General features: G+C 41.6%; 1 protein-coding gene across 2 annotated transcripts; it reads left to right on the top strand.

Moving 5' to 3' along the window:
• Positions 1–960: 960 nt before the first annotated feature.
• Positions 961–9,511, top strand: sox2 (SRY-box transcription factor 2). 2 transcript variants are annotated; one of them, XM_080185742.1, is made up of 2 exons: positions 961–1,883; positions 8,666–9,511. In XM_080185742.1, exons 1-2 carry the CDS (start codon positions 1,196–1,198, stop codon positions 8,698–8,700), a joined length of 723 nt encoding a protein of 240 aa, XP_080041868.1. In that variant the 5' UTR covers positions 961–1,195; the 3' UTR covers positions 8,701–9,511. The 2 variants fall into 2 exon arrangements, with proteins under 2 accessions (XP_080041868.1, XP_080041869.1); XM_080185743.1 differs by lacking the exon at positions 8,666–9,511 and adding an exon at positions 3,763–4,950.
• The last annotated feature ends 10,697 nt before the right edge of the window (positions 9,512–20,208 follow it).

Here is a 20,208-nt window from a genome sequence, read left to right as displayed (position 1 = left end):
AGTCCGTCTGTACTTTATAAAGAAAATGATTTATAGCGTGTCCTGCCTCAAGAATTGCGAAACTTCAAAATGGAGCGAAAGCAAACTCGAACAACAAACAGGATTATAGCGACTGTTCTCAGCCAGCGAGTCCCTTTATTTCGAATTAGAGTATCTAGCCCCTTGAATCGTGTTTGTTGGGGGGGGGGGGGCGATTGATTTAGTTGCTTCGAGAATTATTCACCCTGGCCTAAAAAAAATTGCCCACAGAATGTCTGGCTTCAGAATGTTAGTGTGCAAAGAAAACACCGCAGCAATGTTAGCCATTGATTTGAATCGCCGTTGATTTAGCTTTATAGGACTAATCTATAAATGAGAGGCGCTTATTCTGCGGTGATTTTCCCCCCCTGTCTCTCTCCCCCCCACCCCCCCGCCCCCCACTCCTCCCTCTGTGTGAATACGGACCGATGCCGTTGCTAAGGGAACTTTTCAGGCTTGGATATAGGACGCGCCAGTTTGTTGTTGGGGGTGGTGTGTGTGTGTGTGTGTGCGCGCGCGGGGGGGGGGGGGGGGGGGGTAAAGCAGGCGGAGTTTGATGGACAGCCAGCAGAGCTGTCACTCAGCGCCGGCGGGGACAGACACCTGCAGCGGCGGCGCCGTTTTCCGGCCCCGCCCGCCATACAAGCGCAGGTGACGGAAGAGCTGGAGGGAGATGTTGCGCCGATGCTGATTGGCCAGGCTCTGATTTGGGGGAGAAGGGGGGGAGGGGGGGGGAGGGGGCGGTGCAGCGTAGAAGCCCCGCCCACCTTTCCCGGCTCCGCCGCTGAGAGGCGCGCGGGATCTCCGGGCCCCGCCCTCTATTATGCAAATGAGGGCGGGCCAGCTGTCAGTCAGGGGCGGCGGGCTCCGCTGATTGGCCGCCGCCAGCCCATTTATTGTCTGACAGCCCCCATCACATGGATGGTTGTCTATTAACTTGTTCAAAAAAGTATCAGGAGTTGTCAGCCTCTTGCTCTCTTTCCCTCTCCACTGCAAAGTGCCAGTTGTTTGCTTGAAGTTGCAAGAGTGAGGAAAATATCACAAATTCCCACCTTCCCTCCTTACTTTTGTTTTGTGGACTGAGGAAGAAAAGTTTCTTCTCTCTCTCTCTCCAACAACAACAAAAAAGAGACATATTAAACTGAAACAAAAAAACAGCTCTCAGACATCAGGTTGAATGTACAACATGATGGAAACCGATCTCAAACCGCCCGCCCCACAACAAACTTCGGGGGGAACGGGCAACTCCAACTCGGCGGGAAACAACGCGAAAAACAGTCCCGACAGGGTCAAGAGACCCATGAATGCGTTTATGGTCTGGTCCAGAGGGCAGCGGCGGAAAATGGCCCAAGAGAACCCCAAGATGCACAACTCGGAGATCAGTAAGAGGCTCGGGGCGGAGTGGAAACTTTTATCCGAGGCCGAGAAGAGGCCGTTCATCGACGAGGCGAAGCGGCTGCGAGCCCTGCACATGAAGGAGCACCCGGATTATAAATACCGGCCCCGGAGGAAAACCAAGACCCTGATGAAAAAGGACAAGTACACTCTGCCCGGCGGCCTGCTGGCGCCCGGCGCCAATGCCATGAACGCCGGGGTGGGGGTCGGCGTCGGCGCCGGAGTCAACCAGAGGATGGACGGTTACGCGCACATGAACGGCTGGACGAACGGAGGCTACAGCATGATGCAGGAGCAGCTCGGCTACTCTCAGCACCAGGGCCTGAACGCTCACAACGTGGCCCAGATGCAGCAGATGCACCGCTATGACATGAGCGCGCTGCAGTACAACTCAATGACCAGCGCTCAGACCTACATGAACGGCTCGCCCACCTACAGCATGTCCCCAGCCTACACGCAGCAAAGCACAGGTATGGCTCTGGGATCAATGGGGTCGGTGGTTAAGTCAGAGTCGAGCACAAGCCCCCCAGTCACTACTCACTCTCGGGGTCCACCGTGTCAGGGGGACCTACGGGACATGATTAGCATGTACCTGCCTGGAGCTGAGGTGCCCGAGCCCACCGCCCAGAGTAGACTGCATATGCCCCAGCATTACCAGAGCGCACCTGTCCCAGGGACGGGCATAAACGGCACACTTCCTCTAACACATATGTAAAACTGTAAACAAACAAAACTCAAAAAAAATCGGACTTCTTTGGACTATTTTTGTACAGAATAATACATGCAGAAAGAACTTGTATAGAACCACGGGCGGGGGAGGGGGGAACTTAATACTTAAAAAAACAATTATAGTCCTATGATTCCTTGGTAGAAACTTTGCAAAAAGTTTGCAAGTGTCTTTTACCGGTAATATTTTAGAGCTAGTCTCGGTTAAGGAAAAAAAAGAAGTTTTATTATACATGCCACTTTTTTGTACAGTATTTATCAAGAAAAACGGCAATCAAAATGTCCACAGTTTGTAAACTGAGAAATTGCCAATTTTTATAACAGTTCACAAGTGTAAGCTTCTGTACATTTGCTCTTGTTAACATAATGCAGAGAAGGATGGGGAAAAGAGTGGCTGGAAATTGGGCATTTTCATTGTTTGGGTATTCTGCGAAAGTGAAGCGATTGAGTCATCGATTTTACGAACTGTTGTGTGGAGTTTTCACGAAAACGGGCGAAATTTTAGATTGTACTAAATTTTTGGTTTTTTTTACTCATTGTTAAAAGCAGCAAAATAAGGCCTGCAGGTCAAAACCCTTGTTAATTAATTTATAGTCATGTTGTTTTTCATATTTTCATCTTGTTCCGAAACTGAAAACATGAAGTTACTGTGTTTGAATTATTTTCTTATGGTTTGTAATATTTCTGTAAATTTATTGTGACGATATTTTAAGTTTTCTCATTTTCCGTAGTGTATTGTGCAACTCGGCTCTGTATTAATTGAATCAGTCTGCCGACCAGTCCATGTATATAATTAACTAATACAGCCTTATAACAGAACATTTCGACCTTACGTTTTTTTTCCATTATGCAGAGTTTGAGATGAATAAATTTTGCAAATTTAGACACTTGAGTTCCATTTGAGTTGTGTAGTTATTTTATCACTCTCTGCTCTCGCAAGTCTTCATTACCTATTCGCAGTTGGGCTAGTAGAGAAACTAAAAGCAAAGATGCCTGAATTTGAATGAGTTATAAAGACAAAATCCCGACTTGATATCCGTTCGTAACAATTAAATTCGAGCCTGTTGCTTCTATGTAACTGGAGTTAGTTCAACCCTTAATTTTCACTTCGTGTGTTGTAAAGTGAGCGAGTTTATACCCCTCCCCCACAACACTGGCAATAAAACAAAATCAACTTTTGACCTGCTTCGGACCTATTAACGAATGTTGCTTCTGATCAATTCATACTAAAGAACGAGGAATCAAAGTAATCAATTAATAAAGAGGCCCGATCTTTGACTTCGCTACTTGTTGAGCTCAAACAATCGACCAAAATTGATTGAAGTTTATTATTTATTAAATATATAGCAACGTAACGTTCCAGCTCAACAAGATGTATGCACTGCGTTTACTTGCCATTTCTTTCCTTAAACATGATTTTTTATTGGGAATATATTAAGAGAGGGTTGTTTTTGAAAAGTCTGAACTTTATGTTTAAAACATCATCTTTGTATTCGGCGATTAACCAAAAAAACCATGAGGAGTTGAGAGAAACTGGAAGCTGTATAGAAGCGCGTGAAGGGAGTTTTTTGGGGCATAATGTCGAGTTTTTTTTTTGCTCTAATCCTGTTTCTGTATTCCCAGCGGGGGTTTGAAGATTGACTCTGCACAGTAGCGCAGTTTGGATAAACTGCGTTAGATATGGACTCTCGGCACCAGTCAAATTCTCGAAGCTTTCAGTAGAGAAAGGAAACACTGACACATGCAGGAAGGTTTTGAACTCTTCCCCACCGTGATTCCTGCGTAAATCCTTTATGTTTGGGAGAGAACGCGAATGTTCTCTCTGCCGCGTCAGTGTTAGTCCCAATGATGATTGTGGTAATTTAACTCTCCATTGCTGCAGGAGTTATAAGGTCCGATTACTGTTCCATTTAAGTAAGTTTTACTGTTCCATTTAAGTAAGTTACAGGCCATAGTTTTTGGCAAGATTTGTACTGTTATATACAACACAAAGCACAGTACTTTGAACCACATGAAATCAAGGTCCTGTGAAGTTAGTCCCGTTTATTGCAGCCTGACCTTTAGGACTAGTAATGAGAATAGAATTCATCCACGGACGTTTCTGACCACCAAGTCCTGGTCTTTTTTGTTGTTGCTGAATTAATAACGTATTGGATTTGCACGTTTCCGATGAAGCCGAATCTCAATATGCGTTTCGTTGGAGCAGAGACAGCCAGTGCAGAGCTCTCCATTTGAGAGACTTACGATTTAAGATCCATTTACAAAAGTTAGAATAGAATTTTGGAACCGTTGATGACCAAAGAGGGATGTAGCTAATTTGTCATACTTTAATCTGCCCGCACATGTTTAATATTTGGAAGTGTTATTTTCCAAAGGAATCCGGAATAATGAAAAGAAGGGACTAAAACAAGTTTTACAACAACTTGAGAACTGGGAGGAGTTTGGTAACAGGTACACATACACTATTGTCTCGTTTTAAAGACCCTGTTAAACAGAGGCCCGGGTTTTTTGCATGGCACCAAAGGAATTTTCAGAATTGCACAGCATGGGTGATGCATATAGGGATTATTCACGCGGTGATGGCCGCGATTGTCCTCTCATGTACATAAGAAAGAAATGTTTTGAATATGGTCTTCACGGCCCTACCGTTCATTTGAAAGTAGCTGTATAACAATTATGACATAAATTATACATTGGAAAACTTGCCTCTTCTATCGCTGATCCAAGTGGCTGCTTATGCAGTAAGATTTTGTTTTCCATTTTAATGATGAGATTCTAATCTCTAATTTGCCATTTATAAATGACGAGAGAATAAAGTAACACTGTGATTACCCAATGTGACGTGTGTTAAATTGCAGCATAAAACAATTGCTTTATCCAAATTTTTTTGAGGACCATGTGTGTGTTTTTTTGTGTACTAAACGATTCTTTAAATCAGATTGGCCACGCAGAACGGTTTAGGCATATTTCAACCATATAAATGGAAGTTCTCTGCCCTAAGAACGTTTCCATTCCATATCCCATTCCACGTTTGTCAGGCGAAAGAAGTTTTACGATTAACTAACAGTGTGCCTGTGAAAAAGAAAGGATATTTTTATATTTGTTGTGTTACCTAGACAGATCAGTCTATCCCGCCAAGCTGAGACTCTTGTGAACCTTTCCAAACGCGCGCCTTTGCCAGACAGGGTCAGACAGTTTCGGTCAAATTAATTATTGATAAAACCTATAGACCCAATGGTGGCCAGACTATTCTGAAGAAAGTTTAATGTCCCAGCCACAGCATCTTTATCGCAATTTAATAAGCTTTATATGAATGCGAACATAGCATGAAGATAGAAAATAGAGAACATCACAAATGTTTAAAAGCCTGCCTGCTGATTATTGGATAGCTTCTATTTTATATTTTCCCATCATTTGATATTTATATTCGTCATAAATGTGTCTGGTCCTTCATGGTCCAACTGCACCATAAACAAATATATTTAGGTATAAAGCCATGGTACTTGTTGGGCGAGATTACCTTACAATAATATACATTGAATGAGGACAGATAAGCTAACGGAACATGAACTAATAATTACAATGCTGAATTAAATCGGCTAGGGGGTCTCAATCGAGACCTTTGTATAGTGGTCCATTGAGGGTTCCAGCTGACAGCTTTTTGACAGAAAATAGCCTAAAACCTGCATCGTGGCTCGGAGGGACAAGCGATACCGCTAAAGTGGAAATGTGATGGGATTCTCATTTAAAGCCATTACATTGTGGCAATTAAACGCCGGTCTTTATGCCAGCAAGGCTTAACTTCCAGTAGCTCACTAACACTCCGAGAAACCCGAAGAAGCACAGTGAATGACAATTCAAGTCGTGGAGATCTCCTCTTCGTCTAGAGATTGGAAACTCCAAGAAGATGCAACTTTCAACGCGCCAGTAGGGGTTCATACATAGAACACGCAGAGGGTTTGGTTATGGTGCAACAGGTGCCATCATTCAATAAATTCGGAATTCTTCATTGGCTGTTTCCCGGAAGACCGAGAAAACCCGAATGAGTTCCACCTGCAGGCTGCAGATTTATTCACTTTATAAAATTATAAATTTCCCTACTATTTTTGATAACAATCTTGCCACTTCTCCAACCAGTGTTTTATGCGTAATGCAGATTGCGAATGTTATTGAAACTATTATTACTGCGCAGTCGATTAATGCAGAGGGACAAGAGAAACTTTAAATCTATTATAATTGTCTTTCTTATCCGACCCCCAAATACATATCTTGCCGTAGACTGTCAGCATGCCTAGAAATTTAATTAGTCGATTAAACAGACTTCGCGTATCTTGTTGCTTAACTTTAATCTCTTAATTTAACACCTTAGAGAACTAGCTAAAGAAAACATGGCCACGAATAGGGTACCAAGGCGATTCTCCTTATTAAATTGCAGTTGGCAGCTTGTGGGCCCAACTAATTGCTGCATTATAACTGAAAGATGTAAACTACCGCCTCCATCCAAGTGTAGATCTTGCAATTCCTCCGTCAAACAGGAACAGCTGCTGTAAGGGTTAAACGGGAATAAGGGAGCGACTTCTCCCAGCCGAGTCATTTATAACGAAACCCCACATAAGAGACGCAGTGTTTTGCTTGTGCAGGCTATTTTCAGTAAACCAATTTTATACAAACATGAGGACTGTAAAACAGTGCGAGTCATTGCGCTTGACATATTGATTCAAGCATTCTGATTTAAAGTTTTGCCCCCTTTCTGAGAGACTTTGCGAACATAGGAAAGATTAAAAGAATCGGTGGACCGATCAGGAGTTTAAGTCAAAGTCTGCTCCGGCAACGGGGACAGGTTCACACCCTGACGTCACCGCCCTTTGCGAGTTGGCTCCCAGTTTCCCACGGCTGAGAATCCAGAATGCCCCCTGCCGCCCCCCTCCCCCTTCCCGCAGGAGTTAAAATACGTCTCCTTTAACGATACCTCATAACATTTTACAGACCACCCCCCTCCCCACTTCCTGACGCTCTGTGTTCATGCTGACGTACAAATCTCACATACATCATGGATGCAAAAGTTTAAAATGTGGCACCATCATTCTGTTTAAGAGGATCTTATAAACTTTGCTACTTTTAATGTATCAGGTTCGGTGTTTGTAGTTACCTGCGTGAATTCACACACAGCAAAACATATTTCTGTTTAGGTGGGGGGAGAGGGGGAGTGGTGGCAATGTGAGTCGCAGATTTTCCATCGGGTTGATCTGAAGTGAGCTGTATATCATCACGCTCACTGTACCATAGCCATCAAACCCCGGAGAAAGTGCCTTATGAATGGTCAGAATTGTCCGCAAGGACTCCAGTGCTACACAACAAACTCTATCCCATTTTATTTCATTTTCACGCCAGACACTCTGGATTAACCCTCTCTATACCACATTGCTCTTTAAATGCTTTACATTGCAGCTTCAATAAATTGATATAAAGCAATTAATAATACCAACTACTATTAGCATCTTATAGGACAAATGAGAATTGGCATAACTAACTAAATGAATACTTGGATGTACATGCACTTCAGTTTACTAATCTTTTAATCCAAATAGACCATTTCCTCTTTTTTGATCCGTAACTTGTCGCAGTCGCTCCACCATATAATTCTGGTTTTACCACTTTGTAAACTAGCGCAAGGTCAGCACATCACATCTACAGCTGAAAGTGACAAAAGCAGCCTGAATGTCAGTCTTTGCTGACGGCTGCATCTTGCGGTTACAATTACAATGCTTGCATGTATTGATCATTTTAAAATATCCCTGCGATAATGTTTAGACGTAGACATCAGCTATGCATTGTAAATCTTCGAGAAGTAATATTCAGCTTGAATCTTTCCCGACTTGCATTCCACATCTGCGATTGAGATGAAGGTGCAATCTAAAGTGATCTACGCCGTTATTCACGGGGTACATTTGAATTCTAGGAAAACATGCATACATTGTTAACTGTGGTAACAGCTAACGGATAGGGAAAACCTCGCCAATATCAATGTAACAATTTTGCTTTCTTTTTTAACGTTAAACTATCATTTCAGGCAGTTAGTGAAATGAGTATGCTTTTTAATATAGGTGATTAGTGTAACTGTGATAAGTCCGATGTATAATTTGTGCTTCCGCATTTAAAATGCGTTGAGCTTTCAATTGAAGCTGTAGGGATGAATAATATTTTCACCTCTTAGACATCCACATGCAAATCACTGGTTCCTGACTTAAGTTGCACATTAGAATGCCATTGAAGCGAGCAGCGCCACTACAAACCATGTAGTACGGTTGCTGCGTTTTATTTTTTTAAGTGTCAGAATTTACACACCACATATTCCGCACAAAGCAAGTGGACGAAGGGACTTCAAAAAAAAAGCCAGTCACCTTTGAAAAGATTTGCGTAAATTCCTGTGAACATTTGTATTAAAATCGAGGTGTAACGATCTGTTAAATGTCTATTTCGCGTTTTGTGGAATGTTATTTCTTAAGATTTCTTTTTCAAATTACAGAACTTGGAAATAGCTGGCAGATAGAGGGAAAGTAATTAAGGTATTAAAACAAGCAGTGCATTCCTCCAGAGGACCTTATCATGCAGGAACAGACTCAACATCCCCTCAATATGCTAATAAAGGAAGAGTGACGTCACGGCTACAAGTTGCCTCCACCCATTGCGGAAACAAAGTGTGAAGTTCTGTAAATAAAATACATGATGTTTTCCACTCCCGGTCCAATCATTTCAGTACAACCTGCAGTGTTCAGAAACACCACCACCCTACTGTTTAGCGATATTTTGCCGCAGTTTGGTAAGCTAGGATGTCATAGTTTTGTTTGACGTCTACAATTTTAAACAAAACTGCAACAACAACAAAAAAGGGAGTAAAATCCAGAATTTAAGAACTCTATGAACTCTTAAAGAAGAATTATGGCGGCGAGAGGACCAGGACATCTGGATTCGCACCACATTATCGTGCAGAAGATAGCAATTTAACTTTGCAATTTCCAATGCCCTGAACAATTCATGTTAGACCCAGAGTCAGTAACTGTAACGCATACGCTTTCACAATGTTGAAAACTTTATTAGCACGCCCAGATTTAATACAGCAGGCAGAGGTCTGTGCAAAGAAAAAAGTGCTTTTGCCAGCAATAAATATTGGTTGTTTTTTTTTAAGTGTGACAATCGGATTCAATATTAAGCACAGTTCTTCCTGAGAGAATGTTATTAACTCATCCGATGGGCCACTATCAAATAAATTACATTGAATTTAACTCTGACTTTGATCATGTACTTAAATAGCTCCTAACATGTTGTGAATCATCATGCATGATTTAAAAATCCCTTTCTTTTTTATCCAAAATAAAAGGCCATTCACATGGTAGAAATAAAAAAAACATGAAGGCAGACTTTCTTTTGACTTGCAATACATCAGCCGAACTTATTTAAACAAAAATTGCTGATTATTGATTAGTTTACTCTGTGAGGAAAGTGAAATCGTTTTCAGCCTGCGAGCTGCTTCATCCAGAACGGTTAAAACATACATAAATGGCGTACACATTTTGGAGTTTAACGGTTCGGGGGTCACATTTTGGGTAAAAGGAACGGAAGAATCTTCTTGTGTTTGCCAGAAGCCCATAAACACATCCATTAGCACAAAGCCGACCTGTCACAGTGTTACTGGCCAGTTTATGATCATCACCGACTGATTGATTCACACACTCATACAGTTTCACACACTAATCCAGTGAATTGAATTCAAGAACAAAACTTTTTTCACCGAACGTCTAATAAATTAAATACGTTCCTCGAGATTCCAGTTGGTCAATATGGAGTCAACCGATTAGAATCGATGATGAAAATAATTATTTCAATTTATTTTATATGACATGGAAAACTTGCAGCAAGCTAGACGTATTCAAAAGTTTTGTTTCACTGTTCTCCAGCACGAGAGGCAATACATTGAGCCGGAGCATAATGAGAGTTCTTATCCTCACCCAATTTCAGAACATTTTAAGAAAGGTCTTTGTTGAAGGTTCTGTCATTCGCGCGTTTAAACAAGCGACAGTATAGGATCCCTGCAAAAGACTTAATTTCAACCCACATTATGCAGCCGGGAAGAGGTCGGTTTACTTTAGGCGCCATTATTCAATGGATTATGTATGCATATGGTGTCAAATACAATATGTGACAACGATGTGCAAACTGCTGCTACTGAGCTATTCTGAGTCTACTACAGTTTCCCACTTTGCACCTAAAAGTGCTACTTGATCTCTTTGTATTTCAGTTCCAAACACGCCCGGGATTAATCCTCGTTATTAATGCTGGCATTTTGCGTACTAAAGGCCTCTGAAAGGATTTGAAAGTTTGCCTGTTAAACCTGTTTCCTCTCATGACTGATCTAAATTTGCAAATCTCTAATGGATGGCCCGTCAAATTATGGCTTAAGTCAATAAATATTCCTTAATAACCCGATTGGATGCAATGATATTAATGATGGTAAGGGTGAAACATAAACCTTAAACTCTTTACACATTGCAAAATATCTATTCGTACCTTACTCCTTGTTCAACTTCTTATAAAATATTAAATGTAAATAACAGTAATGCATGATAAGATCGTGTGTTTTGTTTTATGTGTAAAAGTTTTGACATGTTGCGGGAGATAGTTGAAGAGATAGAACAGAACTTACATCACACCAGCCAGCAAATTCAGGTGTTCAAAGTTTGTTTACCTTATGGAAAGTTCGAGAAATGTTACACGTCCTCCTTTGCCAGCTGATATATTTCCTGGTTCAACTAACCCAAATGTTAGAAATAATTCATATTACAGAACTTATTCTATAGATAGCGCCTACCAAAGGGCAGTGTCTGCTTGTGTGCTATTAAGATGGTTCAGTCATTTTAATACTTAACGTAGATTAAATTGGAAGAGACTAAAAAGGTATACAGATCCCACATGTTTTCCTGTGTGCCTCTCATCCAGTGTGGAAATAATGGAGATTAAACGTGCCCTGGTTTAAAATGTGTATCTTTTTGGTATGTTCTATACATTGGCATCTGTTATTGACGCTGAGTAAGGGAACAACAATGCTCAAACATAACAGGAATATCGCGATCACGTACATTAAGCGCTAGCATATTGTTTGATTACTAATTCGAGCTAATGCGATCTTTATGGAAACATAAGAGCGGATAATTGCCTCTTTTTCTGCGCAACAATATAAATCACAATCGCTTTATTATTTAATAACGTCAAACGCTTCGTTGGATTGGCTCCGACAGGGAAGACCTTTTTTTTCTGCGCAGTGTTGTCGGGAAGCACAATGCAGATCTAATTGTGGAGATTTTTGAAGTTGGCTCCTGTAAATGAACAACAGAGATATGGAAGTTCCAACAGATGTCTGCGGTTCTACTCCGACAAACTAAGCCACACACAGACTGACGACCTATAGGAGAATTTTTGCACCCGATGCCTAGCAACAGTCCAAATCTTTCTCAAATACAACCCCTTCCTCGGTTGCTAGAGAGCACTTCAAACTGCGGAAAAGGCTATATTGTGTTAACCAGGGCAGCGCGTTTTGCAAATTTTATTGCACTGTTCTGTACACAGTATGCCATGTAACCCCAAATGTGAAAAAAAGATGGTTGGAAGGTTGGCGTTGTGATTTTGAACTGAAGTCTCAAAGCTTCATTCTAAGTCTCAAAGCTTTGCAACAAACTTATTTTATCCCAGAGTCTTCAAATATCCCATGATACCACTTTTCCAAATTGCACACATCTAATCAATTCCTGTTTGGAGAAACACAAGGTACATAGGCAGTTTCTGACATCGTTTTATGTCAGCCACTGAAGGAAATTAATTTAGTCATGCAATCTTAAGAGTTTTTTGTGACACAAGTGTTTGTGAACATATATCAACAGAATATTTTATTGATCTAAAGCGATGTTTTCACCGCACAGCACACCTGTCATCAACATTGTGATAGCTCTCAACAGTGACGGAGTATTACATTGGTACAGGGCAGTAGAAACGGACACTATTTTATTTGTAGAAACAGACAATACCAAATGGACATATGGCTCTCCTGAGCCCTACTGGATAATAGTGACTATTGGATCGATGGAATAGATGGCAGATTTCTAACGCACTTAATGGTTGTAGGCATTGGGGATACTGCTTACTAGTCTTTTTGAAATGTTGTCAGAGTTTAACATTTTATTTTGATCTAAAATGCTGTCATAGCTACAGCTTGTGTATGGTGGTGGTGTGGGCGTGGGAAGGGGGTAGCGGGGTTATCTGGGAGGCTGTCATAATTTCTCCACGATATACATATCCAACAAGCTGTATTGTCTCATATCCGGCCGGTACTCCAAACACCATCAAACTGAGCTCAACAGCAAGAAAACCCTAAGTACGTTTGGGAACGAATCATCTGAGTGTTATAAGGAGAGTGGTGGGAGCAGCACTTCCCTCAAATTATTGAAGAATCACCAGTGAGTTAATAAAGCTCCCAAAAGTTCCGAGGTCACACTGCAGCAGGTGGGAAGCCTAGCGCAGTGGAAGCAGTTGTTAGGGGTGGTCTCAGAATCCTTGCTTTATAGACACTGGGGGGAACCAGGGCCGCGATCTGACTATCCAGTCACACTGCGTCTACCTCGCGTGGATCCCGCATCCAAAACCATAGCGTAATGGCAGACACTGCGAACAGCATTTGCCAAGTCAAAGACTTGCTTCCTCAGTTAAAAAAGAGTAATAAGGATGCAGCTTCTCGCACGTCACTGTTTTGCTGCTTTTCCAATTCTTTTGTACTGTACTTGGTTCACCACATGCTTAGAACAATGCGCGCTTTGATACCAGTTCTCAGCTCAGCAGGGGTCCTGAAGATGTGTAGCACGCATCAACCCCACATTACTCTTCTATCAAAAATATAGCAGGCTGTCAGGACACAAGTGCTTGATCGTTGAAGACACGGCGAATAACCATCAAAAGTTACCCAGAATGTTTTTAAAATTCATGTTGCAACATATTCAACTGATATAAGCATAGAAATGTCAAACCGTGACCGGATGCAGAACTTGATTGAATAAACGTGTAATATTTGTTTTAAAAAGGGCAGCAGAGAGGGTACGTTTAAAACACATCTCATTCATGTTATAGATCCTGCCCAGCTGTCCCACAGGGATAGTCAAATAACAGATCATTGTAACGCACATTAACTAGTAAAATTGAGTTTGGGTAAAACTCAGACGTGAGAAGGAGTTGCACACACGTTAGTCTCATGCTCACCCTCAGTGCCGAGCTGTTGAAGTCTGCATTATTGTCCACTGCACAGTCGACTCTGTGTGAACTACAGGACAATATGAATTGTGTTGAAAATAAATGTATGAGTTTTCTGATCGAGTAATAACAAGGTACTCCTGCAATCACCAGAAACAGCTGCCTACTTGTACTGGTCTTTTCGCTTCTGACCACAGTTGGGCACTGCATTGAGAGATATTAATACCATTTAGAAGACACCAATGTCGCTGAAGGGGCTATTAGAATAATAATGATTCTCCTTTATTTTCCACAGACTTTAAAAACTAAGTGAAAGCATTATTAAACAGTGAATTTAAACGAAGCTAAGGTGGAAGGTAAATTTTGATAGTGTCGTGTTGCTAATTGTAACGTTGGTTACAAGTTAATTTTTGTAATGTTTGAAATGCATCTGCTCTCAATCCAATCCTTAAATCGAAGGCGCATCACCTACTCTCAAGTGTATTGGTTAGAATTTCCGCTAATACTGGGCATTACTGTTCATGTCACAGAACCATAACAATGAAAGAGGCCATTCGGTCCATCGTGCCTGTACCAACTTGAAAGAGCTTTCCAATCAAATGACCCGCCCTTTCGTCATAAACCTGTATCATTTTAGCTCTTCAAATATATACCCATATCCCTTTTGAAAGTTAGTACTGAATAGATTCCCACCATCTTTTCACAATCCGGAACCCTTAAGGGAGTTGTCTTGGAAAGATTACAGTAAATACATTGTTAAAAATCGGAAATACTTATAATCAGATCAAATATTTTATTCTGCCTTGAGCATTACTTTCGCAATTCGAAATGTTAACTTATCGTTTGTATTTAATGTAAATACTGACTAATGATGGAAAGCGAATCCTGGAAGTCATTAAGTAGTTGTTGTAGATGGCACAGTGCTACGATTGTACTACACCGACTAAGTGATAGACTAAGTTACTGCTAAGTGATTATTGATAGGTCAGTCTCAGTGGCCTGACGACTGGCAAATGGTTTGGAACAGGCCCAATGATCTTTTGGACCTTGCTGCCTCCGAAGTTTCATTCGAGAGTGCGCTAAACAACGGCCATCTGGACTTGGCAGCTCTTAGAAACTCCAACTGGCATCTGTAACAGTAATCTGAACGCTACTGTGTGTGCGCACTGTGCAATGAACTGTTCTTCAGGCACCTGCACAAGATCCCTGGTGTTGGCATACACCCTATGATACTGTATTTTTTTTCAGTTACCCTCCTATCCCCCGTCCTCCCCCCCCCCCCGCCTTTCAGTCCCCAACCTTAGTGCCTTTGTGTGAAAGTGAATATGAATTACTAGCATGTTTGGGCTTTGTGTGGTTGTGACTGTATCAAGGAATGAACCTCTGTGGCAGAGACCTGGAGATACGATTCTCACCAAGATGTGTTTAATAAGAACGGAATTTTTCAAAACCAAAACCAGCAAACACTAAGAAACGCTGAGCAGGTTAGGCAGCACCTGTCGAGAGAACACAACATCTAATGTTTCGGGTTGTAGATCCTTCGTTATGATTCTAGCATTTGTCGTGTTGTTTTCGCAGTGTCAGTATCAGCGGCTGTGTCTTTTTCTTGTTGTTTATGTCAAGTAGTAAATGTGGGAAACCTGTGGTGAAATAGAGCAAACGTTTAAATGTCCCGAGGTTTTTTAAGTATTGGATATGGTTTAAGATGGTGTCTTCTGAAATTCACACACAAGATAAGTTATAGCAAAGCGTAGGCTCAAATCCGAACTCACTGTATTGAAAGCACGGAGAAAAGATATTAGGTGATGTCTGGTAAGTGTGAAAACGAGAGTTAGCACATGTGACTCCTCCACCCCCGGCGCTGTGCACTGGATTATTGGGGAATTGGCTGAGAGTGACACTTCCTCTTTCTTTTCCAAGCTGTTTTTAGAATTTAAGTTTGGGATGGGAGTTGGGGAGGGGGTGGTGTGGGGGGGGGGGGGGGGGGGCGGTAGTGTGGGTCCCGAGGAAGGATATCAGCTCATTTTAGCTAAAAATGTCACTCTGAGTCCCAGATTTTATTATAATGAATTCTGAATAGTATGAATAAGTAATGAGTATCTGGTGTCTCAGATATTTTCCTATCTTTTCCAAGCATCAGGGCTGCTGCGCGGGAAATCAGATTTCCGGTGTGATGGCAGCTTTTCAGCCATCAGGAAATAATACATAGAGTCTGTACAATTATTTCATTGTTACTTCCTATAAATTGTTGAAAACTTCTAAATCCATTGCAACGGAGGCCCATATTGAAACAGAAGGGAGAACATCGTGGTTTTATTTCGAATGTATCCAATGATTTTAACATATTTACAACACGCATCTCTCTCCACTGTAACTATTGCGAGTACCAGTCGAAGATTTGAGTGTGGGCATTAGCCTTCAATCCCACTCTGCGTGGAACCTTAAGTCACACAGTTTCTTTGCGAATTGGTCACCCGCGCACCCCAGAACTAAACCAAGACCATTGGTTTAACTGCATCGAGAGGAATTAACCGGTAGAGTACGATGGAATGGGTAAATTAAGTGTGCACTGGACTGCTGCTAAGTGATTATGAAATGGGCAAACGGTGTTTTCAACAGTGGGCAGGGAGAACAGATTCACCGTCGCACAGCGGACTCAGGTCCAATAAGGCGGAGATAGCCCAGTGTCAGTCTCGCTATAAACGTGTTAACAGGAGGACCACGGCTTTGCCAAAGTAGAACTGTTCCCAGTAAACATCCAGTGTGATTTTAAGATCAGAACACAATTTGCCATTCAGCAGGGCGTGGGGGAGGGTAAGATAATATCCAGACAATGCCCGTTTTAATGTTAACGGATTGTTGAAACGCATGGAGAAAATTTGCTCAGAGGAGCAAACGAGAGTGTGTTGTGACATTGGGTCCCAGTGGAAGCAGGAATGTCCCGGGCAATTAATAGTGTGATCCTAACTCTACTGCTCAGTGTTTGTCTCGGTCATCCTTATACCCATTCAGCAGGTGAACGGGGCAGATACCCCCCGCCCAGGTGCACCTTCTCAGTCTGCCATCCGGATATTAATGCCGATCACTCTCAGCCTGTTTGATCGAGGATCTTTAAAAATCCTATAAAACTGCCTGTGACCAAATGCCAGACTAGTATTTTTTTCAAGCATGCCTCCAGGGCGCGTTCTTTTCAGCTCTGGAGGTCTGCTGGAGGTAGGGCAACCCTGCGCTGCGAGTGTATGAGGATGTCAGCTTTCACTCGGGATCAGGTTGCACGGTGCTGACCATTTAGCAAACATGAGACCAATACCTGCAGCCTTTGTTTTCTGTACTAGTTAAGATATTATTTGTGCCATCAGCCTTGACACTTCTTCATAACTGCGCCGTTACTAAACTATTGAAATATGTGTTGTGCCATAAATATTGGAGACATTTCTTTCGTGTTGTGCTACTGATTAATATGCATGTCTGTGACGTTTGCATATTTCTTTGCCACTTCGCAATTGGACATTGTTCCAAATTACAAATTCTTCCAGTTACAAATCCACTGACAACTTTTCTGACGGAGCAACTTGAAATTAATAGCAATAACAAATGAGGAGAAACACTGTTCGAGCTAAGAGTACGCCTTGCTCACTCTAATTGTCCCCCCACTCTTTCAAAGGCTTACAAAAGGATGGTATCATCCTTAACCCTTTGTTAAGCTGTCAATACCATGTTGATGTTCCTGCTGTTGCACATTTTTTTACAAAAAGCTACCCGAATTTTGCCAAGGAATTCTTAAACCGTTTTAATGAATCGGTTCTGGAAACCTTAATCAAATCGACTACTAGTAGTGTATTTAACTCCACACGTGACTTTACTAGGAACAGCTGAATCGGTGAAAGGGTCCATTTCTGCTGATCTATGAGCTTTAGTTCCGAACTGTCACAAATCATATGTTCTAACTTTACAAAATGCAATTACCTATCTGTTTCAAAGTAAGCTGTGATGCGAAACTGTATACATTTTGGAATAATTGCCAAATAATATGTCGGCGTATTCTAGTACCAGATAGTAGTCATGATCTGTATTCAGTGGGATTCGTTTAAACGGGGTCGAAGTGGAAGCTCTTGGAAATTTGTTTTAGGACTTTTTTTTAAAGTTCGCCCCTATTTAATGCGATACAATCCCATTTCGCTTCAGAGCAGCCGACGCGCTGCGAGTTGCAACGAGCTCAGATTTGCATATCCAAAGAAATTGGGGAGCAGATAAAGATTGTTGTGAGACCACACATCCAACCCGAAGAAGAAGCAGCAATAGTTTGATATTATCAGTTGCGGCGTTTAAAACGTGCGTCTGAAAACTTTACTGCCCCACAAATTGTCCCAATATCTCTGTCCCAACCAGACGCAAAAAAACCCCAATCCGTGATACTGGGAGCAGACAGCCACACAGAATTCCATATTAGCTTGCGTGCAGAGAAAGAGGAGATTCTACAACACCGGCCCCCATTGTTCTCCAGATCCCTCCCAATTTCAAGCTTGACTTACACATCCAAAGTTTGTTTGTTAATGACGCCGTTACCATCTGCCTCGTTCCGCTTTCCAAAATAGTAAATCTCCCCTAAATTTGTCAAGAATTGCAGGGGAAAAAAACATTTTTTATTTAAAACGACCTAAAACAAAGGAAACATTGGAATCTTTCCCTGATACTTGCGTGTTAACCGTTAAACAATAGTATATTCCGCGGAAAGTAAATGGCATACAAAGTTCAGAAGTTGACGACCGTTCCGATTTTCAAATCATTGTGTTACTTTTTTTAAAAAGTAACGCGTCGTAAATTAGTGAACCCCCCTCCTCTTCCCCCCCCCCCCGTCTCTGAGTATGACTTGAAACGGGAAAGTGAGTGAAGTAGCCATAAATTACACAGGCAGTGGGGCAGACTGGGTGATCATTCAAGATACTAAATGAATACACCCAAAGGAAAGGCTTGTCACTATTTTACCCTTCATCTTCGCACACACACAAAAAATAGACCGAAATCTGTTCCCTTGCTTGCTGAAGCTACACGTCGTAGGAGATTCGCATTTTGCGTCTGTTTGCGAGTAATGTCATCTCAACGGTTCGGTGTCTCTTTTTTTGCATTGAAAAGCGATTGAGGTCTTGTGTGCTTTTCGCATAAAAGCTTGACAAAAGTTGAGATGGTTTATGTATTGGCCCCACAATGGGTCTATTTATCCGCTGCGCGCAGCCTGAGCCTTCAGTGAATTGGAAAACGGAGTCAAACTCAACCCCGATCGCGTGGTCTTGTTTACAACCCCCAGTAGCCCAGATAAAGCCATGAAAGAAATGAAAACGATGTACACGCCGAAAATGCATAGTTCATGTCTTTGTGCAAAAGTTAGAAAGACTCCTTGGCAGCTTAATAGGGGAAGAGGGCAGTCAGATCCTATATTCATCAGCTTCGAAACAGATGGTATTTCGTGTTGCTTTTTCAGTTTCCCACTTGTTGATCTGCTACTGTTAGGAAGACCAGATCGATCTCCGCCCCCCCACCTCCCACCATTCCCCCCCCCGTTACAAATGTGCATAAATGCCGCACGATTTAAAACTGATACATTCTCAAATTAAGATGCAATTTCTGATAACTGTTGTAACCAACCAATGAAAAGGACGGATCTTGTGTAACAAGCTGTGATTTCCCTTAAGAATTCAACAGTTGGTTTTAAGAAAAGAAATGCGCCACTTTTCAAAAGTTGCGACGATCTGATGAATTTTAGTGATTCCCGAATACCGTTAGAGCCAGGACAACAACTTATGGCAATGAAGAAAACTCATGTACACATAGTCAGTCAGCAAAACGTTATTTAAATTCCACCTGATCGATAGAATTCTTTCTTTGGCATTATTAACTTGGACGTTAAAATACACACTAACCAGGAGAATTCAGAAACACTTAGCAAACATTCCTTAGTGCCAGGCAGTGATAAGGGAAGGTTCTCAAACTGTGATATTACTTCACGTGTACTGTGTAGTCAGAAATATTAACAGGGAAACTTAAGTCTGTTGTGCATGGAGTACCTGTCTCTCCATCAAAATTGTTAATTAATTGTTAATTAATTGTATTGCAGCGTGGTTATTGAATTTGCACTTTTTTGCTGCAAACCTCTGTCAGATTCGAAACATTTTTTTAACTACATGAAAATTAAACATACATAAGTATCACTTGGGTCCATACATTTGATTTGTTTTTGATCATTATCTGAACTGCTGTACAATCTACGCGTATTTCGATATGAGAAGGTAAATCCATTTCTTATTAATCACCATGGCTTGAATCTTAATGTTAAATTTACTCAATTATTCGCATGACTTCACTTAAACAGTAATTTCTGTTATCCAGCTGTCCACCTATTCTTTAACTGCTGCCAGAAGTTGAAACTCGATTATGTTGAATCTATAGTCCCCTTTAGTTTTTCACGACCTGATTAATGCTTCCGTGTGGTCCCTATACAAGCACTGAATCATATTCTTTTTCTGCCTTCTCTATCGCAGACAGCACCGGAATGCACTGGGACTTTATCTTCTGTTTATCCTAGAGGTTGCTTTGGAACCCTGTCATCAAAGTACAGCATAATTGTAAACTCGTGCGTTTCACCGAATTATCTGTAGCAACACCACTACCTGGTAATTTAGCTTCAATACCCCAATATATTACATGCAAATAACAATGATGTGTTCTGAATTTGACTTATTACATAGGACATGTTTGTTCCCCCTGCATATTTCTTGCTAAGCT

This window comes from Carcharhinus amblyrhynchos, chromosome 3 (genome assembly GCF_965287045.1).
Source record: "Carcharhinus amblyrhynchos chromosome 3, sCarAmb.v2.hapA, whole genome shotgun sequence".
Classification (NCBI taxonomy): domain Eukaryota; kingdom Metazoa; phylum Chordata; class Chondrichthyes; order Carcharhiniformes; family Carcharhinidae; genus Carcharhinus; species Carcharhinus amblyrhynchos.
This window is presented reverse-complemented; position numbering and strand designations above follow the sequence as displayed.

Bases quoted from the DNA above. Each gene is read 5' to 3' on its own strand.
- sox2 (XM_080185742.1), top strand. From the start codon at position 1,196: ATGTACAACATGATGGAAACCGATCTCAAACCGCCCGCCCCACAACAA. The intron at 1,884-8,665 runs GTATGGCTCTGG...TTCAAATTACAG, and splicing joins CTACACGCAGCAAAGCACAG to AACTTGGAAATAGCTGGCAG.